This window comes from Anas platyrhynchos, chromosome 3 (assembly GCF_047663525.1).
Source record: "Anas platyrhynchos isolate ZD024472 breed Pekin duck chromosome 3, IASCAAS_PekinDuck_T2T, whole genome shotgun sequence".
NCBI lineage: Eukaryota > Metazoa > Chordata > Aves > Anseriformes > Anatidae > Anas > Anas platyrhynchos.
The window spans coordinates 33,487,188-33,513,287 of NC_092589.1; the positions used below are offsets into that span (position 1 = coordinate 33,487,188).

The window sequence follows — 26,100 nt, forward strand, 5'->3', positions numbered from 1 at the left end:
AGATGTTACAGAGGGGAAAAGTGACCACAAAAGCAATATGGGAGGTGATGCTCAGGAAAAAGAGGATACCTGTGATAAGCCTGTAGTCTTGTAGTCTGGACAAGAGCTTCAGGAATGGCAGACATCAGGAACTGCATACGTAGACCCAGAGAAAAATGTTGTCCAGATGTTCCGAGACTCTTCTCATTCTCAGGCATGTTCTCACACACACACAATAAGGAAAGGAAATAATCCCGTAATTTGGCTCAAAATCAATGATGTGATTACAAGATACTTTGCACAACTTGCTTCAAGAGTAAGCAAATTTATGTTCTCCTTACATTTGTGAAATTATGGGGTGCAATTGGACATGCAGACAGTACAAGTCTGCGAATACTCCCTAGAAAACTAGCAAATGAACTTGAATAGCTGCATGAGCATGTCCATATCTGTCATGTCCTCTGTTACCACTGGCTTCAGAAATAAGTATGAAGGATGAAATCTTGGTTTCACTGAGGAAAAAGGCAAAACTTGGACAGAAGGAAAAAAATTAGGCCATGGTTGTTCCACAGACCAAACATCTCTTCAGGGGGACATCAGCTGCTCTGCAAAGCAGACAGCTCAGGAGAAAAGAGCACCATACATGAGGACTGTGAGATGTTGAAGAATAACGCACAGTTGCTATTCCCCAATGTTTCCAGTATCATTTATCATAACTCTAAATACAGCCTCTTTTTTACAGTACTCTTTTTTTTTTTTTTTTTTCCTTTTCAGTGCTCCTTACTGACACATCCAGACTTTGCTTTAATCACCATGAAGGCCTCAGTTATTGTGATCTTCTTTGGTAAGTACTAAAGCTGTGCTACAATTAGTAGTTTGTGGATTTGTACACCCTGTCCTGGCTGACCAGTGACTCCACTGCTGATGAAGCTCTCTGTGGAAGGTAGAGTAAGCCTTGACACAGCTTTTCAGAAACGGTATCCAAACTTCCAAACTTTTGCATAGAAATAATATTAATTATTTGCAGAGCTCTCTAAGCATATGGCCATAGCTGAACACAGTCCACATCAGATGGTACCACTAATGCTGGAAAATATCTGTAACTTAAAGATTCCCTATAAAGAAAAATCAGCTATTTATTTCATACTGTGGGAGCACCCCCCGTTTACCCCTTTCTCTGAGAACACAATCTCTGAGAGATTTCCATGACCAAGAAGGTGCCAAATGAAAATGCTTATAAATGTGTTCTATTTTCTTTCCTCTGGATGTCAGATGAGATCGTACTTTCTGGGAAGGCACAGAGATTCCAGAATTTGCAATAGGTCTGACATGAACAACCTGGTTGATCGGGCATGGCTGCTTTGTGTAGTGTACTAGTGCAGTTATCACCCTTTGATGGCGCTACAGCCATCATGTAACCTAATGCTGCTGTATGACTTTAATTGCAATCTTCCCAGGTAATGCTCCATTTAGCTGGGACCCTCCAGCCTGGCAGGATATCCATGTTTAGTTTAACTTCATAGTTACATATGTTGTTCTTTTGTCTTTACTATGAAGACGATCTTCCTCCACATTAAATGAGGCCCTAACACAGCGTGCAGCTGGGATTTTGCACTTTCTTTTCCATTGCTTCTATTTTTTTTCTAAGTACAATTTCTCTTCACACAACTTTACCAATGTCAAGAAGACCTTCTACTTCATCTATATGCTGTAGCTTCAGAAACAGTGAGACTGTTTTTACTTTTGAGCAGGTTGTAACAGTTACTGTCTGCAAACACTTGCAACTAGTCTAGGGGCAGAAGATTATATTAAAAAGAAGATAGAGAGAGAGAGAGAAGAAGAAACATTGCTGTTGCTGAGTCAACTCTTCATAGAGAGTTTTATTTCACTCTAAAAGCTCAGAAAAGAAGGTGAATAGGAAGGCCAAGACATTTGTAACAGTTATTACCCACAACTTAGTGCTTATAAACACAGAACTGTTTGTACATCAAACACTTAGCAAGTAAACCCAGCCAGCTAAGCAGCATACATATATAGTGATGTATTTTTTAACATAACTGTATGTCTCTTCTTCAATCACACTTTTCAAATCACAATTCTACTTACTTAAGGAAAGCAGTGTCCTTGCTGGGACAGGGTATTGGACATGCCACACTGGAATCTCATACATTTCACGATGTTCCTGGTATCCCATATCCACTACCACCACTGAGTAAAATGCCACAACATGCTCTTATAGGATACCATCCCTGCATAGGCTATTAAAATGTATCTTTCTCTCCCTAAATTCCTAGCTGTTTTATGCACAGAGCGTGTTTCACTGGTATCTCTATACACCAATTGCAACGAGTTTCTACTGCTCTTGGAGATACTTAGGCTTTTTTGTGATTTTCTGGAAATGCCTGGACTTAATGGCATATTTTGACATGAGTTCCACCGATTAATGTGCAATCAATTGATGTTGAATCCCCTTCAGAAAGCTCCCCCACAGTAGATGCCATCTTGACTGAAAAGTTAACCAACAAGTTAACCAACAAATCCCATGAAGAAGGTGACTGATGCTGGTAGTTCCTTTTTTTCTGATACTATGTTTTCTTTGTTCTAGGTGTATTTCTTACATGTACATATGCAGCCAAGGAAGCTACAAAGAAGATTAAAAAGGCTAAGCTATGTAAGTGGTCCCATTAGTGTGCCTAGCTGCTTTACTGCAGGCAAGACTGATGCATAAACGTGTCCAAAGTGAAGTCATATTCCGGTAACTTCACAATCCTTTGCAGAGTCAATAGGAACATACATTAACTAACAAATTCTACTGAAGTCAAATCACTGAAATGTGTGCTACTGTACACTTGTAAAGAGGATATTGTGCATTTCACTATTAAAATGTATCTTCATAGGTCCCAAGGTACCATACACACTTACTTTAGAGAAACAAACACTGAAAATCAGAAGTATCCCCAGGCTTCTTCAGTCCACCCTCACTTACAGCCACAACCCTTGGCACACTGGTTGTTATGTGATATATTGTAGATACAGAAGACATAGACATCTCTTGTATCACAAAAGCATTGGTATAAGTGCATAAGAGGAGGGCATCCCTGTCACTCAGTTACTCATTATTTTCATGACAAGATAATTAATCTATGAAAACATTCAGTTTGACTTTACCAGGATTTTGTCCTCACAGACGTACCACAGATCGACTGTGATGCCAAGGCAGGGAAGATAATCAATCCTGAATTCATTGCAAAATGCCCTCCGGGATGTCAAGATGTAAAATACCGTGTGTACGGCACAGACATTTATGCTTCTTTTTCCAGTGTGTGTGGTGCTGCAATTCACAGGTGAGTGGTTTTAAGTAAGCCAGGCACCCTGAGAGAATCATCATCTCAGTGTGGGGAGCTCTTGGCCATTCAGGTCCTTTAAAGTTCCCAGTGCCTTGTAGGTTTGATTGCAGGCTGCTGTTCTAGTGAAAAGCACGTCAGAAAGACCACATGTGATGCAACGGATCCTGTTTTATGAAGTGCTGTCAATCCTCTAGTCCTACTGAAATCAATCATGTCTGAAAGTGTTTTTCAACCTTAGGATAAATGTTTTGATTTTTTTTCAGATCTGCCATTCAAGCATAGCAAATGACTATTATACTATTATTATTCAAGTAGGATGGAGCTGCTGCTACTAATACAGCTTTAGAAAAAAAAAAAAAAGAAAAAAAGACATATCACTGGCAATGAATACATACAACTCACATACTTCTGGGACTGGTTTTGGCTCTCTAGATTTGAATTTAGCTGTCATTGATGTCAGAGGCTGAGTAATGTGCTTTTCTGCCACAGAAGGAAATACTGGACAAGGAAATGTATAATGCAGAATTTATAGTACAAATTATACCAAGTTTAATTTGCCATGCAAAAGTGTGCAGATATTTTTAATGGAGAATAACTTCACAACCAAAACACACCATAATTGCAGGCAGGATGCAAAAGCAGGATGCATTCAGCTGAAAATGCAGGAAGAACTTGTAGAGTCTGATCGACATCTTGGCCTCATTCAGAGTTATCATAATGCTTTCAGTTCTGAGAAATACCTGGGAACCTGAGTAAGCTTGAATAGTTCAGACTTTGGGACTTTGTACTTTATTTGAAAACACATTCCCTTCATATTACATTAGGGAACTGTAGCAGCACTGAGAAAGGAAAATTGTTCATGAATCTTAGGCAACACCAGCTGCACCACCAGTGGGAATTTCTCTGCCCTCCTTCCTTTCTCAGTCCCAGCCCATGAATTGCTCTATCTTTGTAACAGCTTACTCCAGTATGACCTGCTGAGATGAAAAACTGTGTTAATGCAAAGCTTTTGATTGCCATGGGAAAGCATCTCCAAGTCGATAAGAAGATGCAAAGCATTTCGTTTCCTTAACTGTCTGCTGTGAATTTTTACTTGAACCTGTAAGAAGACAAAAGCTCTGCTATAGGGGGCGATGCCCACGAGGAGACAGTGAAGCCCGTGCTGGACCGAGGACGAACGAAAGATGCTGTGGATGAGAGCCCACCACGAAGCCGCACCTCTCGGCAGAGGTGTGCGCAGCGCTGCCATCTCCTGGCTGCAGCTGCCCTGCTCAGCCCCTTGCTGGGAGATGGCTCTCGAGGGACCGGCTTTCTTTCACCTGTCACATTCTTCCTGCGAATGCACATTGGAAATTGTGTGCATCGCTGCAAGCAGAGCTTGTCCCGGTGGGAGGTTATAAAATGCTGACGGTGAATGCAGTTTCTGCCACAGCTCAAATGCTGGCTCCCTGTGTTATTGGAGTGAGGATTTCAATTTTCCTCATTTGTCAGCTGAGTTTGGCTTCATTAACTTACATGTGCATTTCTGCAGACAGTGAATTTCCTTTCCTTATGGTTATTATACCACCAGCTTCTCACAATCATCAGAGAAAGCTAAGGCAGTAACACATTCTTCACCACTGCTGGCTGCCCATTACTAATTGCCATGCACCGTGCAGTTACTGTCAATTATACCAGCCCTTTATAGTAGCAATCATTTTTTGTACTGTCCTAATAATGCCACAGCAGGTTGCATATAGTGAAAGTTTTCTGTTTGTCCTGAGAAAAATATTATATCAAATGTCAAACACCATTTAACGTGCACCAGACAAGGAGATGGTCAGGTTTTCTACAGCTTTTTGTAGTAATATTTTGTTCATTTTACTCTGGGCTGAGGCCAGAACCAGGTTTAGTTTTCTGTAGTAATACATTCTGAAAATCAAAGAAAATATCTGTTTTCATGAAAGAAAAAGCCAAGCAAGTGGGAGGCTTGCCTTGTACTTGTCTAAATTATTTCTGTTGCATGGCTGACCCTAAAACTCCTGTGAGTACATTGCATGTCTTCTATCATGCAGTCTAGCTTGTAGGAATTTTAACAAAGGCAGAGACTTGTCCTTAAAAACAAAACACATAGATCTATGGGAAGAGCAAACAGAGCCCGACAGCATTGTGTGGCAAACTGCTCTTCTCTGTGTTGAAGAAGTACAATTTTTTCTCAGTGGCAGACTTAGCAGTAGCTTCATAGCTCCACTGTAAATCCTGGCTTAAAGATGAAAGCAAATGCTTCCTACCTCTTGCACTGCTGAATGGTCTCTATGTTTCTGGGGAGCGTTTCCTCCTTCAGCTACTATGTTTTCCCCTTGCAGTGGTATCATTGACAACACAGGCGGGAAGATCCTGGTTCAGAAAGTGGCCGGCCACGCTGGTTACCGGGGGAGCTTCTCCAACGGAGTCCGATCCCTGTCACTGCCACGCTGGAGGGAGTCCTTCCTCGTCTCAGGTACTGCGCCTGAGCACCTCAGTTAGTTCTTATCCTGGGCTTCCTATACAGCCTGCAAAGAGAAATACACCCCACCAGAGGTGTGTGGGGCTCAGCCCTCTGCAGGTCTGCCAGAGGTGACAGACAGTCTGGATTGACTGCCCAAGGGCAGCCCAGCTTCTGCTCTTGATGCTTAAAACCTGAGCCTTGGTACCAGTGGGAAGATCTCCCTAACGCACTTGCTCTCCACCCTGACAAGTATTGCTGCTAAGCAAACTAAGTGGCCTTTTGGCCCCCTCAGTCTGCTTCTGCACCTGTGTCTTCTGAAACAACTTGTTCCTGTGCTGCCATTCAGGCTTTGCAGAGAAGCCTTGTGGTCTGTTTTACTCTGAGTTTACTCTGAGAAAGCCATACATTTTCACTGCAGCTGTTGGACACAATGGCCCAGGTTCTCCGAGTTCCTTGTTAAAATTAAATATGTATAGTTTATCAATATAAACCTTTAAAATAAAAACTGCCAAGCCTTCTCAAATCATATATAACCATACTGTATTAATACAAAACCCTATATTAAAAAATGCTATTGTTGTATCCCAAGTAAGTTATGAAATTCTCCCACCTCTGTGAGCCAAAAGGTGCTGCTATCTACCCAGTGCAGGGAAATCCAGCTCAATTCAATGCTAATTCCTTTTTCTGCCCAGTAGCTCCCTTGGATTCACTGATGAAATTCATAATTTATATACAATTTCTAAATCTAACCTCTTGCTGCATCCATACAGTGGTTAAGTTCTTGCTGGTCCACACATCTGAAGCTTTGGGATAGGCGTGACCAACTGATGTTAGTTAACTTCATCTTTTTTGGAAAAATCAACAGCTCAAGCAACTGAACAGCCTCTAAAAATAAAGAAATGTTCTTTTCATGTGAAAATTTGTGGACAGCAACAGAGGTTTTAGAAGCTGACCAAAATGAATTGCCATCTGGAGTTTGCATTAATATATTTGGATGCACTTTTACAGCATTTTACCATGGGTACACCAAATTGAGAAGGATTTATTTTGGATGAGTATGGATTTCCTGGAATAGCTGAATTGCTACTTGTACTTGTTGCTGCTTTTTTTTCACAACAAACAGCACATTGTAATTCTGGTACATAAATGAGAAATAAGAACTTTTTACCTCAGCAGCTGCTCACTTATCCTATAAAACTGTAGGAATTTTTGATTTGTAGTAACAAAACTTTGTTCTTAATTAATTAACGAGTTACTACAAAAGATTATACAAGAGAAAGTCACAAGTACACATAAGAGGAGATGATGAAAAATCTGGATACTGATACAGGCATGGTGAGATTTGTCTTTCATACACTTAATTTTACGCATGCTGAGTGGTCCCTCTGATGTAAGTGTAGTTTATGAACTAGCTCAAGCATAAACGTGACATAATATAGCCTGTCTCATCTCATGTTTCATATACAAATAAGAAAGGAATTCTTACTATACCTGATGAAAATGTGGGAATTTTTGAATTTCAGAGAGAAATTCAGAAGTCTAAAACCCCAGGAAGGTTGTGCTATTCATGACAGCAGCCTGCGGCTGCATGCAGTCAGATCTCATTCTCAAAAAGAGAAAAATGGTGTTTTTGTTTTGGTTTGGCTTGCTTTTTTTTTTTTTTTTTTTTTTTACAGTTATGAGTCATAAAAACACAGAGCTGCATAACACATTCCCCCATAAAATACAAGTCACCTAAGGCATTAATTTAAAGCTTTAGAGCTTGCTCTGAGTCTCCTGTTCTCCATCCAAGTTCCCCTTCATCAGACCAAAACTGTATGTGATGCTGTACCCTGGGACAGTGCCAACATTTTATTCCTAGTTAGGATATTGTCACCAGGAGTTTGTGATGTTTAAATTGTGAATGAGCATCCACACAAAAGAGCACAGAGGAGGAATCCCTATGGGACCCAGGGGATGAGGTGGCGTGATTTGGGAGCAGCAGGGGAACAAGGTCTGTCCTCTGGGATTAAAGCAGTCAGCACACCAGGAGGTATGCAAATGCACTGGTATTCACTTTCAAGCACTGAAATGCCTTGGCACTCAGCTGAATGGCTCCATTCAGTTTAGTGGGAGTTTCGCAGCTAGTGGGTTAAGAAAATAGAGCTCTAAACCTCTGGCTTTGCTAGTTACAAACAGGCACGAGAGGGTGAGTGGCCACCACACCATAATTCGTACTTCAAACAGACTGAAACTGAGGTTTCCAACCCAGATGTGAACCCATTTTTAAGCATGTTAAGCAAACTCCGGCCTAGACACAACTTCTTCCAGATGACACATCAGTAGAAAGGATGCATTACCATTGCTCCAAAAAGCAGGGCCACATTCAGGTCAGGCTTCAGACCTACCTTTTGACCACATATGGGACACAAGATGATGTTTATCAAAACCCACAGAGCCCAGGAGTACACAGCTTCCCCATAGCCAGAACCTAGTTTATTTGCACAGTGGCAGTCTTCAGGTTTACATTAGAAGCATCACAAAAAAAGTCTAAATTTAGATCAGATTATTATGCTGCTGCTGCATCTGTGTAACAACTCACCTTATCACTCCGCCATTGCTGGAGATAAAGAAATGCATTTAGAAATCATCTGCAATCCTATAACATTTTCATCTTTCTCCCAAATTGGAGAAAGAGCTCCTTAGTCCTGCTTGTCTCCTGAGCCCAGTTTTAGCTCAGAGGAAAGTAAAAGTGAAGACCTGCTGTTCTTTACTTAGTCCAGATTCTGTGAGAGACCCAAGGGCAAGGAGAAAGCTCTTTCCAGCTTGTCCATGTATGTTAAAGTACTTTGGTCTTTGCAGGAGCTGTGCTGACTTCCGTGGCTCTACTCTCCATTTACACAACTGTAAATGAGAAATGTAATAGATCCTTACAGCATTGCCTCATTAGTAACTCAAACTAACTCCTTCATCTAGGGCTTTTTCATGACTGAGATTTCAGAGAAGAGTAAAACCAAGGGGCTAGAGACATGCAAAGGGACAAAGGACAGTGCTTCTTAAGCTCCATGGCCATCCCTGCACGTAAAGGACCAGTTTCTCTGGCACATATCCTTCTCTGTGTGCTATCACATGGGACATAGTTCCCAGCTCCCAGGTGCAGCTCAGTCTGTAGCAGCGAGTTCTGCTGAATGCTGTTGATCTCTCAATTAATTACTAAGGATGACAACTGTCATGCTCACAGTGCCCATATACACCATCTACAAGAATTCACCGAGGGCATAAGGAAAAGCAAACCTATCATCATGACTCCGGTTTTGCAGGAGGTGAAGGCACATCTATCTGAGGTGGTCCAGATGCATGACACAGCACATCATTTTGTAGAGGAGTCCCCAGGGTCTAGAAATCCTTTATGTACATCACACCCAAGCTTGCACAGATATTTTGTCCAGCTTTCAGAGGATAGAGCAGTCTTCCCTAAACAGAGCAACACTTTTCATTGAGTGATACAGGTATACCTTGGGAATATAAAAACTACCCTAAGAGATGGAATTGCATGGCCACATGTGCCAACAGAGATGGCATCTGGTGTGGCATTAAAAAGATTTGTGGTTTAAAGCTTAACTGGGAAACATACCTCATTGTTTTAAGACAGGACCCTTATTTTAGATCTAAATATAGCAACCATATGTTCCCACACATAAGCACAGTCTTCTCTCACTGTTATTACTGCAAAAGACTGCTGCTAGAAATAGATGTTGCAAAACTGAGGTCAGAGAAGAATGCTGTGTGCTTGATGAAATGAATCCCACATCAAACACACTTTCTAACTCAACTACATATTCGGGCACTGGAAAAGACTACATAGGGAGGCCGTGGGTTTAAGTACAGGTTATACAGATGTTCTTCAGGAACGATCCCCTTATGCTTAACCTTAACCATGTGAGAGCAAAAGAATGAACTAACTGACTTCTTCAAATCCATCCCAGGCCTGTGTTTTCATACTTTCTATCTTTTTTTATGATGCTGGATTTAAGCATTAGTATTTTTAGTGAAACGGTTTTTAGATTCTGCCAGCAGATGAAAGAAATCTTCAAGAAAATGAGTTGGGCAGTGAAGAAGTGAGGTTTGATTCTGAACACATATGTTAGATGGGAGTTTCATTGCAAGAAAGCTTATAATTTTGTTATGCTTTTTTTTTTTTAGAGGGCAAGCCAAGAAAAGGTGTGACATATCCATCAACTCTTGAATATTCTTCCTCAAAAAGTACAGCTGTTAAACCAGGCAAGTAATTATGATGGACTTTTCCTTATATCTATTTACATCTATCTCTTGTAGCATCTCAGTTGTGTAAAGATTTAATTATAGAGAACCTGAAGTTAATGTACCCTTTATGTTCATCAATATTATTATCTCATTCAAGTCTCTCATGTTTTCTTTATATTAAGCACACAGAATTATTCTAGCTATATATATTTTTTTTTGTCATGCCCAGTTTCACAAACCTCTGTTCCCACCTACCTTTCCCCTTGCTTTAAGTCTGAGAGTATGTTGTATCTTTCTCCTAGTGCTATTTGTGTTATCTCTTGGGATCTTTGATGTATATAGTACATATATATAATGGATTATAATAATTATTATATAGTAATACAATATTAATGACACAGATGGCAATGCACAGCAGCTTTAGCTAAGGATCATATGATAAGGAATTACTCTGTATAATCACTTTAGCCTGTAGCCTATTCTGTCATACTCAACTCGGTTTAAATAATTCAGTTGTTTTCAGAGGTCTTTGATATCAAGCCGCACACCAGGTGGTAGTTGATATTCAAGTGTCTCTATCATGGAAATGACATTTGTTTGTGCTCCCGGTCACAACTGTGTAAAGTCTAGGCTCTACATAGGGAGTCTGAATGAAAAAATAAATGTCTTCTACTACTACACACTTCCTTATGGCTCTTCTGCTCTTTGCTGAGCCCAAGCCTTTCTGAGCTTATGCACTATAAACAGTGGTATAAGGAAATGCAGTGAAGAAATCTTCCCCGTGTATTCAAATGCTTGTCAATAAGTGCATCCATCCAAGGTTGCACAGTTGTTACTTGGAGTCCTGCTCTTCTCCTGTATATTACTGTTGATCCATGAAAGCAAAGTACAGAGCTCTTTCCTCATCTTTAGGTTTTTATTTACACAAAGACATCTGAATGCTGTAGTTGTTCAGACTGAATATGCATCACCTAAAGCCAGGCCTTTAGTTTATGGTTCCTGCGCATTTACAGACAAGTAGGTACATATTTGTGCATATGTCTTGATGCAGAAACCATTGGCCTAAATATTATGCAGTGCTAGAAAGGAGGCAATACTTTAGAAATTTTGTTTTTTTATAGGAAGCATTCACTAAAACTACATCTCTCTGTTCCCAAATCTAACCACACTTGAAGTATCAGTCCAAGTACCTCACACCAGAGCAGGAACAATCACATTCAGGATAGAGCTCAGTAGGCTGGAAGCAATGATTTCTTCCACCAGTGAGAAAATTGACATTACATGAAAATCTGTATAGGAATGGGAAGTATCATCAAACCACGTTGCAGTCACAAACAAAATATCAGAAAACTGCTCCTGCAGCAAAGCAAAGATGCAAGTGACTTCCTTCACTTTGTTCCTGAATCAGTTTCATTCAGAATGAATGAAAGTGTTACGATCCTAGCAACAGAAACTGTGCATTCATGCAGAGAAAATCCAGGATGACCAAAGGAGCAAATAATAACTGATATATCAAACACAGTACTTGAAGAGCCCACTGCCTTGCTTTGTCCAACCCTGCGCCACAAGTAGAGATCAGACCACCACAAGTAGTCTTCTCCAAGCCCAGTTTATTCCCACTGCCTCCACTCAGCCATCTCAGCTGTATGCTGCCAGAAACAGTTTGTTCTTGAGATAAGATCTCTGTAATATGGTGCTAGAGCCATCTTGCAATATGGTATTTCATATTTCTTTTTCAATTTTCAGAAAGTTATCTTCTTCCAACTTAAATTATAGAGACCATATTGCACAGCTGGGTATTTAAACCCATTGTATCTAGGTGTTAAAGGCAGTCTTTTGAGGATTACACTTACTGCCAGATTAGAGAAAATCCTACTTCACATCTGATCTGCGCTGTCAGAGATGCACTTTTGGTCCTCATCCTAGGGGCACTGGAGACTCATAGTACCTGATGTTTCTTTAAATGCTGCTGTTGGATACAGTGCCCCTCAAAAGATGGGCAGAGGAGGAAAAACCTTCCCAAAGTTGTAACTAATCACAGCAGGTAAAAAAACAATCAAAAGCTACATTTTTTTAAAAAATAGTACAAATTATTAAGTAACCATTAACCCTGGAGCAATTTCTTAAATAGGTCAGTGCTGTCAAAATAGCTAGAGAAGAAAAAAAAAAAAAAAGAAAGATCAAAATCTTCCAGTACTCAGTCAGACACAAATGCATAGGCGGATTTGTTTGCAGGGTAGCAATAAATGAACTGTAATAAATGTTCCAAGTACTTTGATGACTTTGAGTCTTAGAAGAACAGAAAGATAAAAAATAATTAAAAAAAAAAAACAAATCCTTCTAAGCCAGTCCATGGCACTCAGGATGTGGTCCCATGAGGATCTGGGAATGTCAGGCAAGAAAGAGCTACATCTGAATGTGAATTAGTGACTGAAACGTCAAATGGTAGGGCATATTCACCAGGCACCCTACACACACCAAGAGCCTGACTCTCATTAATCTTATGAAGATTGGTTTATTGGTAGAAAAAAAAAAAAAGAAAAAAAAAGAAGAAAAAAAAAAAGAAAAAAGTGTTTATTGCTCACTTCATAAATTCTGTTGACATTGGCAGGAGCTTTTGGGAAGTCAGACACCTAAATCAGGCACCAACAACATCGGTTGACTACTCTCCAGAGGCACCCATCCATCACTTTTTCTCTCCTGGTGAGGAAGCTCTGATTAGACCAAATAGCCTTTCTAACGCTAGGTGATGGGATGCCTGCTTTTGAGGACACATAATCTCTGAATAGAAAATTTAAAATTGTTTTCTTTCAGAGCTGGATTTCCTAATGTCTTCATTTTTTCTGCAGAGCCTAAGAAGCCCGAGCAAGACTTAAAAGCTCTGAAGAGTGCAGGCACCTCTAACACATCAGAAAAAGCACTGGAACAAGGTAGGGGCTGGGAATCTCAGTGCCCTTTTCTACAGAAAGCCCACTGCTTTATCCCATCCAGCCTAGAATGCCCACAACTGTTCATGAGAAGCAGTCTGACACTGGTAACACACAGCTTTACCAGCCTCCACTCCACAGCCTCTTCCCCTCTGAAGTGACCCCATTACATGAGTGCCTGAAACCGCTGCCTGAAGGGCACGGGGCTACTCAGAGCAGAGAGGACAGCCTCACCATTTCATTTCTGCCTGTGCTTTGGGTGAGTTCAAGCGTCACAAACTTCAAAAGCCTGCGTTGCACCTCTCTGTAGTTTCCTCTGCAGAACATGTGCCCTGCAAACCCTGTGCAGATCCTGTGAGGGAGGTGGGCACCCTGCCTGTGGGAGCACTGGGAACAGCTAGCCCTTGGGAGCTCCTCTCGTGTCCCAGGCTCCAGCAGAAACCCAGCCAACAAGTGCCAAGGCAAGATCTTTGCCCTGTTCTTACTATGCTGCTTCCCTGGTCCAGGGTTTTCTGCTATACTTTTAGATTGCAGCCTCCTTGTTCCATGCAGCCTAGGTTATGGAGAGCTGACATGCCCACTCCTGGCTTCTGCAGCACCACATCACATGGGAAGAATCACTGTGCCCTCTGTCTACTTGCTTTTGGCGTGGCAGTGTGGAGCAGGGCACTGCTCAGCCCAAAGAGAGCCATTCACGCTGATTTTTCAGCTGAGTTGTTTTGTTTTTCTTCTGAGCTCTCTTTCAGCATTATCCCATTAAAACTGTCTGAGGTCTGAGTTTTTCACTGGCTAGCATTAGGTGGTAATTAATCCACCAGACAGCTTCATGATGGTGCTTTCCAAAAGGAGAACATCCAGCAATAAAATGCAAGCTTGTGCTGTGCAGCAATGAATAGACTGAATAAAGGCACACCATTCCCTTTCAGTGCACACAGCCTGTCAGGCCATCCCCAGGGATACAGGCAGGGAGGAGAGGAGCAAGACTGGGGTGAACATGGAATATATTCTAGGGTGGTTTTTGGTAGATAGATTGAAGAGAACAGGAAAGGCTCCTTTCTAAGATAACAACTTGAAAGAACTGTAATCATGCTAAAAACTTTGTATAATGCTATTTAGCATGCACATTTTTGCAACTAGAATTGTCTGTTCTCACGACAGATGATACATTTTAAAAGTAGTAACAACTGTGAGCTGAGTCAAAGTGAGATGGAATCGGCACCTCCCAGGCGGTGCTCTCCTCCGTGCTCCCCTCAGCCAAAGCCCTTGTGTGTGCTGCTCCTGCCCTGACCCTCTCCTGAATCACCCTCCCCTAAAAGCTGCCTTTCTGCCAAGAGCATTTCCGTGATGCAGTAGGCAATGCATATTTTATTCTGGTCTATGACTCAGAATTGCCATCTTTTATTACCAGATGTCAGTTGATTTCCATTTATATGGACTTTCTAACAGCTTAATTACACTGAGAAAAGATGATGGCAAAACAGGAACTGCAACTGGCTGTTTGAACCACTGCATAGGTCTGAGACATCTGTCAGGCAGCAAGGTTTTCCTGTTTAAAGCAGAGAAAGTATAGAGGAAACATAAGGCTATGACAGGCTGCTGTCAGCACCTCTAGACAGCATCACACAGGCATGCATGGCATGAGGTCCACAGATGAGGATGCTTGTAGACACCCTGAGGAAAACACCAGTGACTCGGTTGCCTTAAAGAGGGAGTGTTACTAATGATGTTTCTATGTGTGTCACATAGAACTTCATAGGGTGATTGTGTTGATTTTCCTGCAGGGGACACAGGCCGCAAGGTGGATCAGACATCACCGGTACCGACACCAACTATACAACTGGCCACCACAACCCCAACCCCAACCAGCACAACCACAGATCCTTTCACCACAACACCAAAGCCAACCACAACACCTACAACAACCAGAACCACGACAGCTGCAGCTGCAGTCAAGTCTCGACCGGGACTGCAGCATAGGGTCAGAGATACAGGTCAGTAGCATGGCTGTTTGCATTGCTTTCCTCTGACCAACACTTCTGCTAGAATTAAAGGAACAAGGCAGGCAGTTGAACGTACCATTATTTAGTAGATCATGAATTCAGCAGTTCAATGCAGACACGCAGAGTGGATAAGGAAATTAATTCCAGCAGATGGGCTGAAGTCAGAGCTGTACAGCCTTTGAGACACATACAAAATCAGTGTGCCTCACATAAACATGTGTAGATTCTCCAAGATAAGAGTTCGTCTGCAGTAAACACAGCAATTACGGTTAGTCCTTATCTTTGCATATAATATACTGGCATCTGAACTGATCCATGTAGGAGGAAGCTCTCCATCCTCAAATGCTGTGATAATTTTCAGTTGCAGTAGTCAACAAATATTTCCTTGATTCATACATCTGGACTAAGCATTCAACAAATAGCTCAATATACATTTTAGATTTAATTCTGTGATAACTTCCAATAAATGAAAGCTATAATATATTTTCTGTAACAACTCTTTGATTTCAAAGATAAAAACACTGTGATGGAATTATCCTCAAGATTTTTGCACACCTGGTTTTCCCTAGTCTTTAATTCTCCCCTATATTTATTATTAGAAAAAAAAAATAATAATAATGCAGTTTATTATGGCTCAATAGCTGAAAATCAAAATATCTTATTTTCAGGTTCTAGCAGCGTCCACCCAGCATATTCATCTGTGGCAGCTGCAGCATCAAGTAAGTACGGTGAAGTGCCACAAAGCATTCGATAAAATGTGTCTTAAGGTGGCAATGATCCAATAACCTTTCAAGCCCCAGCAAAGTCAGTGGTTGAATACAAGCTGGATTTAAACTCAAAAATAAATGCTTGGCCTGATTGTCAGAGATGCTGATCACCCATACCTCTGGGGAAGCCTTTCCAGCAAATTGCTGCATATTTCAGCCTTGAAAAATGCTGGATTTTGCAACACTTGAGATAAAGTGTGTGCTGTTTGAATTGTATTTGCCTATTGCTTCCTTCTGTCTTACTCTCTTAAAGGAAAATCTCATTTAGTTGTAAGATATATAATACAGATGGCTGCATTGCTGTCTGAACTTAGGGCTGAGAGCTCTGAAATGCTGACTTCAGTTAGACCAATGCTCTTTTGGAAACCTTAGGCTGTGGTCCTGAGCCTGGCATAAATGTGATGTTATTCCTGGCACGCCACTTGTGTTTTTGACAACAGAGTGGTGGCTGTTCAGAGATCTGTATCTTCATCCAGAAGTCTGCTTCCATTCCAGCCACAGGCGGCAATGCAAACATGTAGAGGAGATTGCCCATACAATGTGTAATTGCTCAGCTGTGCAGTCAAGGAAAGGAGAACATTTTCAATTATTTGCAAGTTTCTGAGTATGAGGATACGATTGCTTTTGAATGAAAGGGAGCTAGGAGGTTTTACACTCTGTTGCTATTTCTGAGTGCCTTGAGCTTGGTTCTGCTCTCACACACCTAACTCTGGCCATCCCTGCAGCTGAGTAATTCAGTGCCAAAGCACGTGGCAGGCATCTTCTGGCCAATTCAGGTCTTGAGGGAAAGCACCATTAAATCAAACTCAGCTGCGAGCCCAGAAGTCTCCTACCTCACTACGTCTGCCTAGAAAGTCTGCCCCGCACCATGAGCATCCCCCTTCATCAATTCCCTTCTGCTTGGAGGGCTAAGAACAAGGGACCCTGCACACCCAGACCAGCAGACCATGCTCCTGCCCTGCTCCACGGGGTTAATCTTACTGCATCAGATGTGCAAGTATGTGAATGGCAAGATTAACAGAAGTGCTAACACAATTCAAAGCAGATTAGTCTCAGTGAGAAACTGCATCATTCGGTACCTAATGTTCCTGTAAACCTGGTCCTGCTTGTTGCTTTCTTCTATTTCATGTTCCCTCAGGCTGAGCAAAAAAGAGGACATTATTGTCTTTTACTGACAATTAGAAAAACCCATCTGAGATTACCCAGTCAGTAAGAGATGTGTGTTGAAGGTGAAGTTTTGGCAACACTGAAATCGTGGAGACCTACTTCTGGCTTCATGGACTTCATTTCTAGAACCATGTCCAGCATGTCACTGCTCAGCATCTGGCTTCCTGAATTATCCTGATCTCTTCTTGATTCTGAAGGAGAACAGCTTGTTGAAAACAAACAAATAAAACCAGAACAAACAAAAAGTGCAAATCTACTTTTGAAGCTATAACCACACAAGCAGTTAATCAGTTTTCTCTGTCTGAAGACTCTTTGGAACTCACTCCTGTTATTCAAACTGAAGTTTCTGATGTTGCCCTTGGGCATAACCAGAGTTTGGCTTGACCAAACAGAGTCAAATGTTCTGTACATCTTGGCTCACAGGGATTTGCAGACCTACTTCTCACAGGGCATTCACAGTTCACCTGCAAAAGACACTTCAGAAGTAAATAATGTTAAAACAGAGCACAGTCAGAAGGAGAACAGCTGTGTCTGCTGTTAGCTAAGGTGTTTTCATTTCCAGCCACTGGTACTGGCAAAAGTTCACAGGGGCAAAAGCAAAGCAGGACTTGAAGCTTAGGGCATTGGAGCAGGGACAGAACTCCATCCTAGCTCTTCCTCTTCTTTCCCCTTTATCTTCTGTTTCTGTCAAAGATGTGGAATCACCAAAATTTATGAGACTGCTCCATCAGAGGACTCCTGCATTAAAGACTTCAATGTGGCAAAACTGCTAAATGAAAAAAACACTGATGTATCTAGCTTGGCATTTGACAGCTTATTCCTCCTTACCTGCCCTACTAAAGAGTGCACAGCTCACCAGTGCAGTATGCAGCACAGGAATATCCTGAGGAGGAAGCAGCAACAGGAATGGGCTTTGAAAGTGGATACAAAGCCTATTTTGCTCTGGGCACAACTCAAATTTCAGCTGTGCTCTGGTACAACAGCTTCTGCCTCTTTCCAACAGCAGTTAACCCAGCATGCTCGCAGGGGCCATGAACACTCTTGCCTTCTCCCGTCCCAGCTCTTCAAGCAATTTTCTGCACAGCTGCTGCTGCTTGGACCCTAGATAAGGATTGATTATAAATCCAGTGCTTCTGTGACCACTGTGATCACAGTCATGTCCCCATCTTCTGTGCCAGACCGAAGCACTGAGCTGGCACCTCCACATCAGGCAGCGAGTGCCTGCCGTGCACTCCAGCTCAGTTCAACCATTGCATCTCTTTTCAGCCAGTGACCCCAAGCTGCCTACCACTGTACACTGCTGTGCTTTCATCCCCAGCTGTGACTCATCATAGTAGTAAGAGTAGAAAGAAAAGAGGAATGACAACATCATTGAAAGCAGAATAGAAAGTACTGAAAACTCTCAGCCAACAGTGCAAAAACATCAAGGCTCATACATATAGGAATAAGGGAAGCACAGGATAAGGGGGATAAGAGCTCCATCTGGACAGTAGGTGGAACAGCTAGAGCTTGGGTTTGGATGCTGCCTTCCCCCCAGGTTAACTCTGACTGCTCAGCCCACCAGCGGTGCTGACCAAGTTGTGGGGTGCAGTTGTGTTATTTGCACAGAGTAGTTGCTCACCTTTTCACGTGAGTTTCCATCATCTGTAAGGAACATCCCAAAATGCAATTCTCTCTGCTGCCCTGCCATCCTTTCCTGCCTCCATGCCTCCCACTCACTACAGACTTGCTTCCAACCATGGCTGGGATCAGCCTCTGTGGCAGATCAGAGCTCTTCCCCAGCATGGTTGCATTTTGCTGATCCCAGCCCTGACCACCACTGTTTCCAGAGCTGGTTTTGGATTTGCCTTGCATGTTCATTCCTTGCCCTGTTAGCCACACATTACATACAGCCATTCTTGCTGTTTACCACCACAGCATTGATCTTAAATGGAACATCTCTAATTGGGGGGGTTTAAAAGGTTTCTCTACTCCACTGCCTTTGTTTTTTGGCCCATTTCTTGCGATCACTTGGTTACTGCCTGTCCCCAGTTCAACTTGTTGCTCAGCCTTTGGCTTGCACAGAGCTCTGCTTTAACAGACACACAATTTCATGCCACAGACTCTCTGGCTTTCCAAATCAAAGGAAGAACATGCCTTGTAGGCCCTGGAAACATGATTACCACTTTTCCCCTCTACTACTACAATACTCCTCCCAGCAAAAAACAGCATACTGCAGAGATGCCTTGGGGTGGCACAACAAGAGCAAACAGCCCCGTGGGCCCAGCAACACCCAAAAGGAGCAAAGAGGGCAAGCCAGGCTGCTCAAGGGTATGGAGGCACTAAGCAAAAACTGTGGCACACAACACTTCTGAGCTAATCTCTTTCTCAGCCTCTTGTACTCTGTTTCTACCGACCTTGTAAATTGTGTTACATAGACATTCAGGCTCAGCTGTGACAAACCCAAACCGAGGCAAGCTTTCAGGCGCAAAGCTAATTTTCTTCCAGCTCTTTGGCATGTACCCATCTTGGGTATGGAAAGCATGCTCACCTCTGTGCAACGCTGCTGCATAAGCAGACCTTCCTCTCCAGAACCTGAAAAGGCAGCCTCTGCCAGCTGCAGATCACCTGGAGCCAGAGCTAGAAGCCTAGAGAGTTCAAAAGTCTGGCAGATGAGCCTGCGATTTACTAAAACAGGATCTCTTTGGCTTCCGGAGTTTGCAAGCTCTCTCAGCACAGCTTGCAAAATCCCATCAAAGGACTTCCATTGGCCTGTGAAGATTTGAGATTGGGTCATGCATAAACTATTTGCTGTCACTAATTTTGTAATATCAAATCCCCAGGGAGCACCTGTTCCTGTTTCCTGAGACAACCATACAAAATGGTCTCATTTATATTTTATCGAGAAAAATATCTTGCAGACCCCCACCCAGTGTTCACAGAAGTCAAGTACACATTCCCACTAATTTCAGCAGGTTTTGGAATGTTAAGGTGTAAATTTGTTAACAAACTTCATAAAAATAAGTAATGAGAAGAAAAGCATGATTGAAGACATGATCTTCTGCAAGCATTTTGAGCCTTCAGTATTTTTGTACAATGGGAATTTAATGTATTAACCCAATCACCTTAAAAAAGCATTTTGTATAGACAGTGATGAAGACACTTTAGACACATGAATTCTCCCACATTATTTTTATCATTGTTTCATTATTTACAGTCTGCCTGCTTGCACTCACCGTCTCTTGTCTCACATGGTAAGCTCTCTGCAGGAAGAGTAGTATCTGGTCTGGATGTTGTTTTGTTGTTAACCTTCCTCACATAGCCAGCACAACTGGATAGTACTGAAATAGAAATAAAACCAAATAACAAGTGTGAGCAATTGAGTTAAGGAAACTTAGAAAGGAAAGTAAATCACAACATTAACTACAAACACCTTAAATGTAAACCAAAGGCATTTATAAGTAATATTCATAACTGAATGTTAACTAACGTATGTGACAGACAGAGCAAGGCAATTATTTTTTAAACTTGTTTAAAATGTATAGTGTTAACATCTCAGAAAGGATATTAATGAAAACTCTCTATATATGAACCATTAACTCTGATAGCTATAAAATGAGATTCATTGAAAATCCCATGTAGCAGTAGTCCTGCACCAAACATGGTACAAATGACACTTCTCCATTTTGATGTCTACAGGACAGGTTCAGGCTGCACAGGGAAGAGGACTGAATACAGGTATGTATTCTACTAATAATAACTACTACATTTTTTTATTGCTAGAACACTTTGTCTTTTGGTTCCATGTACTAACCAATACAATATTTTCAAAGCATTCAGGGGCCCTTCCACATCTACAAATAACAGGAATATTTTACGACCCAGCACAGGTAAGCAATTGTTTCTCTGATTTCTCCTTGTAGCTAGTTCCACCACTTGCATCTACTGAGCAGATATTACAGTGATTATCGCATGACAATAGTGTAACTTTCTTAAAAAAAAAAAAAATAAAGCAATGGGAATAATTAAACCTAGGTTTGTTCCCACCACAATACCCTAAACCCATTTATATGAGCCTTTTAAAAAATTTGCTGTTGCAAAATGACAGGGGAACTTTGTGCCTGTGGAAGCTTGGGGTCCATCGGTCTGACCCTACAAGTTCTTTCAGCTTCCAGCCCCTGAGCATGGCCAGCATCTCAGGATCCAGCACCCCTTGCTCCAGTGCACAGGAGCTACTACAGCACCTACTAATATTCAGAGTCCTTTCTTCTGCTTTTGCCACCCTTCTTAAGCTTTTAAATTCTTTGGCTTTTTTTTTTTCTTTTAATCCTTAGTTTCAATTTTCCTTTTCCATTTTGTTTGAAAACACATACAGAAAGATAATTCGGGGCCCCCATATTCCTGGTGGTCCTGCTTCTCTCTCCTGGCCAGCTGACATCTAACCTCACACTCTTTCTCAAACCACACAGGTATTCAGCGCCAAGAGCCTGTTGCTGCTTTCCGGAGGCCTGCTGGGTCTCCAGCCCACCTAGGTGAGCCAGACTGCTAGGAGCAGGTTTTCTGCTCACTTTCATGGTTTTAGTAACCCCAAATTAGCCCACAAGCTAATTAGCAGAGGCAGCTCTGCAGATGGTTTCTGTGCGTGCTGGAGAAGCACCAGGGCGAGCCTCCTGCACTGAATACCAACTAGCAGCTTCCAGGACAAGAAGGCAAAGGACAGCTATGTCACTGGCAAGCTGTTGTTTCAGGCCGTGGGAATCAACATCTACCACAGTGTTTGCATTTTTCCTTATTTGTTAGTCAAAATGAGGGACAAAATCCCAGCCCCGTGCAGCCTATCGGGTCTATGATCAAGCTAAATTTCGTCCTGTTCCTGCTATTCCTGGGAGCCTCCAGGCTGATTGCAATGCAGAGATTGCCTTTAACACTGAGGGGAGAGACATCATCTATGCTTTCGTTCTTCCCTGGCTGTGCAATTCACCAGCTGCTTCATCAGCAAGCAGCCCTTTCAGTGGGTGCTCTGGATGCCTGCCGAAAACTTCACGTGGCTCCAGAGCACTGGGTTCACATGCAAACACCAGCTCTGCTTTGATGGATAGCAGAGCTTCTCAGGGGTGGCTTTTGTCCAGAAGCAGCCAGAGCAGGGAGCAGGACGAGAGCACAGGCAGCTAAATGCCCTGGGGGGGGAGAGGCTGTGAGGCCTGGGGGTGCACCTGGGGCCTTGACAGCTCTGGTGAGCTCTGGGAGGTGCGGGAGAAGTGCAACAGGGCAGAGCCAAGGGTTCTGACAGTAAGGCTCAAGGACATCCTCATGCAGTAGGGCTTCCTGAGAAATAGAGGCTAGTATAAGCTTGCCCAGCAGTCTCTCCATCAAAACAGCCATCTATAGTTGACCTAGTTACAGCCTATTTAAAATGGACACACTCCTGCTCCTCCTGAGATTATTGTTAATCTCACTTTTACTCTGTTCCTCTTTGTTTCAGTCTCAGCCTCTTCCCTCTGGTTTCCATCCATAATTGTCTTTCTCATATTCTTTTTTTTTTTGCTATACCAATGGCACAAGCATTTCCTTTTACTAATCTCACATTTGTTGCCAATCTTCTTTGCCCTTGTCAAAATCCAGTGACCACCTTCAGAGGGGAAACAGCTACGTCCCTGTACAGAACAGCAGAACAAATAAGTTGCCTGCAAAGGTGCCAGTCACAGCAATGCACTAATTACACAACACCATCTACAGGGGAGAGAGCACCTGGGATGGTAGACCTGCCCTACTGACGGGACAGAAATGGGAAGAGCCCTATGATCTGGACCAAAGGATGTTCTGGCTAGTCCTTCGTCCAGCCAAATCTTTGCCAGAGAAGCAGGGGAATGCAGCGCTAAGGCATGTTTAAATAAAAATCAGAGTTTGACCCCAACCAAACATATCTGCTTAAGTCATCTTAAGATCCCCCCCAAGATGATTCGAAACACAAATTTCCCATCAGGAGTTATTCTGTTTCCTCAATCACAGAACAAGAAGGAAAAACCCATAAACATACACTTGCTTATTCCCCATGAGTCCTGATCCTGTTTTTTTCAGCCCAGGTCCTGGCAGCTCTTCCAAGCAGTTGCTTCACTGTTGCTTCAGCGTTGCTTCCAAGCAGCCAGTTTCTCTCACGATCAAAGGGAAATTCCTGGACAACTCCTTGCTTTCTTGGAAAGGAGAGTTGTTTTTCTTGATTCTGTGAAGCGAGCACATGTCGGTCAGCAAACAACAGTGACTGGGTCTGTGGGTTTGGCCAAGCTGTCGAGGAACTTCCTCTCTCCAGCTCAGGTTAGCAAAAAGGTTTGCTTGGAAAACGCCCATCCTGACACACCATTCATCTGCTCAGCTTCTCCCTACCTGTTTTTAAGAAGCTCTTGATATTACACATCAACTCTCTTGATATCCTGTGCTCACCTAGCCCAGATTTTTTTTTCCAAGACAATTACGCAATTATTAAATATATAAACATATCAGTCTTGTAGTATTTTAAAAATAAACCCTTGATTCTTATAGGCATCATTAAGGGAAAAAAGAAAGAAAAAAAAAAAAAGAAAAAAAGGCCTTTGCAACTTAAAAGAATACTAATTTTCCTTCCAAAGCACATTTCATTGAGACCTTGCTTTGTGATGTGTCTAGGACTACATCCAAGAACAGAGCTTTTGCCTAGATTTACATATCACTTAGAAATTAGTGCATTCTTCATGTTTGCAGCCAGCTACCCCAAGTCCTTGGCACTTAACTACTGCTTTTCTTTATTAAGGTCTTCTCACCACAGAAAGTTTTCAAAGGATGTGAGCCATGAGAAGGCTGCTCAAAGAAGCCATAGACAGCTCTCCCTCATAGGGAATTGGAAGGACCCACAGTTGTCTGAGTCAAACTAGTTCTTGAGAAGACCTGATCTAGAGGTCCAGCATTACTCCCACCGACAAAAAGCAGTCTTTTCCTGAAGTTACTGAAAGCCATCTGTTTTTTCTGAGGTTAAAGTCAGATAAGCTTGAAGAGCCTGTGCTGCAGCCACACAGCCTTGCACCGAGGGTAACCCTTGGCTATGAGCTGGCAGCAGAAGCAAGCCTGTGATTCACTGCACAGGCACATTCCCTTGCTCTACATCCTTCAGCTCACTTCTCTGCTTACAAGGGCAGATGTTTGCACAGCTCCTATGCTCATTTCATGTGCAGTGCAGTTCCTGCACTTTTTCTCCCTGAAACTCACAGCAGTGTGTTTGTAAAGAAGGCTCAAGAAGTGTTTGTTTGTTCTTGATTTACTCTTTGGCCTTTTTTTTTTTTTTTTGAGCCAGTCAGGCTGAGAACTGGCTTCATTAAAATCTTTTCTTTTAGCAGCCATGGGACACTTCTCAGCCCTCTCTGAGCACGAAGCAAACCTTTTGAGATTGTCTTCTCACAAGATAGCTTCACTGAAATCCATTTTCTTAGTGACAGAGGTCAGAAAATGTGTTGCCTGCTGATAACAAACAAGCACCAGACCTTTGCTGTGGATAGGGTTGTCCTGCTCCACAGCCACCATCCCTATCTCCACTCAGTGCTCATGACTCTCCTCAGGGATGTACATAATGCTGGCCAGTAATCCTGCCCAGGTGGTTGATGAAGTAGGAATAGTTCTCCCATTTTTCCTTCTCTGTTACCCACTCCTGTCCTTCCTTCAGCCTACTTCTCCTCCTGAGTGAAATCACAGCAAAACTTGTGTCTGTGTCATGACTGATTTCTCAGCCTTTCACTTTCTCAATTTTCCAAATTCATCGTAGTGCATCTAAACAGTGCTCACCCAGCATGAGGAGGGAAGAGGGCCTGGAAAAATCACTTTAGCCATGAAATGCATCAGGGGTTCCTCCTTTCTGAAGGGAGAGCACGTGTGTATTCAGCAATCTCACTCATGCAGCAAATCTCCTTCCCAAAGAACCTGATAGCTCCTAACTGGTTTGACAATCACATGGCAAGGTGATTCTCAGAGCGTCCTCTGGCCTAGTATTTCACTAGGCCAGAGGACACTGGCAAGCCCACAGCTCCTTTATTTATTTATTTTTTTCCCCAAACCTATGTGTGGTTCACCCACTCGCTCTAGTTCAGAGTACAACGGCTGCCAGTCTAGTCAGGGAAACATCACTTCTTGGAAAAGTTCTTCAGCATGTTCCAAGAACAGAGGCAGTTTGGGGTTTATTCATGAAATCATCAATTCTGATGGAGTTTTCCCACGCCTGATAGGCTGCAAACAAGATTTAGATGCCTTCTTTGGGTTTCTATGGGTTTAAATAATACAGAGATCAGTAGGTGGGAGACACATGCAGATTTTCAGTGGGAAACAATCTAGGCCAAGCAAAAGTATACTGAAGTCAGTATACTGCTTTAGTGTCAGTGAAGAGGAACAAAACCAAAATAGATTTGAAGAGGCATATTTAAACTCATAAAAAAGATGACTGCTTTGGAGGCAGTGATGTGAGGCTGTTAAATATGGCTTGAAATGTGTTCGTAAAGGTTTCCAGGTTTACTGATTTCCTTAGCTCCTATTTGTTAATGGTGATTCACCGTATGAATTGACCTTTTTAAATTGAGCCAGAGCTTTGTAATCTCCAATAATTCCATTATTTTCAGTAACACTTTGTCTTTTCTTTCATGTGTGAAAGCAATGGAAACAGACTTATGGAAACCTGGACTGAGCCTTTTTGACACAGGTAAATATTTAAGACATTCAGTAACTAGTCTGGGAATAATTGGTTTCCATCACACATGCGGAAATCTAACACTATTTATCAGGCCCACGACACTGCTGATAACAATCACATTTTAAGAAGTAATTACAGTATTTAAAATGATAAATGAAGTATGTTGTTTACATCTTAGTAGATAAAATTACTCTGAGCCTTCACCATTCTCAAATTCCTGCCTAAAGCAAGAACAAAACAGGTGTGCTCTGGAAAGCACTACTGCAGGAAAGGGGTTCAGGCTGCTGAAATCCTTTTTAAAATAAATTATTTTGGTAATGCCACAGGTCAAAAGGCAGTCTAAAGATGCATTCAGAGAAAAAGGTGACTAATTATTCTGATACCAATGTACTTAACAAGGGAAAGCATTCAGATGAGGATTGGGCAGTTTAAACTGAGTATAAGAAATAGCAAATACTATTTAAATTTTCTAACTTTTTAGCCTTAAAAAGTGAAAACATGGAGAAGACGGCATTTTTAGAAAG

General features: G+C 42.2%; 1 protein-coding gene across 1 annotated transcript in view; it reads left to right on the forward strand.

Moving 5' to 3' along the window:
- The window catches only part of VIT (vitrin), a 53,999-nt gene that overhangs the window by 14,624 nt on the left and 13,275 nt on the right, over positions 1-26,100 (forward strand). The window contains exons 2-13 of the mRNA XM_005022225.6: positions 754-823; positions 2,585-2,650; positions 3,167-3,323; positions 5,672-5,805; positions 9,976-10,053; positions 12,885-12,965; positions 14,744-14,953; positions 15,631-15,681; positions 20,575-20,613; positions 20,709-20,765; positions 21,345-21,407; positions 25,538-25,585. Of these exons, the coding sequence (XP_005022282.3) occupies positions 793-823; positions 2,585-2,650; positions 3,167-3,323; positions 5,672-5,805; positions 9,976-10,053; positions 12,885-12,965; positions 14,744-14,953; positions 15,631-15,681; positions 20,575-20,613; positions 20,709-20,765; positions 21,345-21,407; positions 25,538-25,585 (1,015 nt within the window). The 5' untranslated portion in view covers positions 754-792. The remainder of the gene's footprint in view (positions 1-753; positions 824-2,584; positions 2,651-3,166; positions 3,324-5,671; positions 5,806-9,975; positions 10,054-12,884; positions 12,966-14,743; positions 14,954-15,630; positions 15,682-20,574; positions 20,614-20,708; positions 20,766-21,344; positions 21,408-25,537; positions 25,586-26,100) is intronic.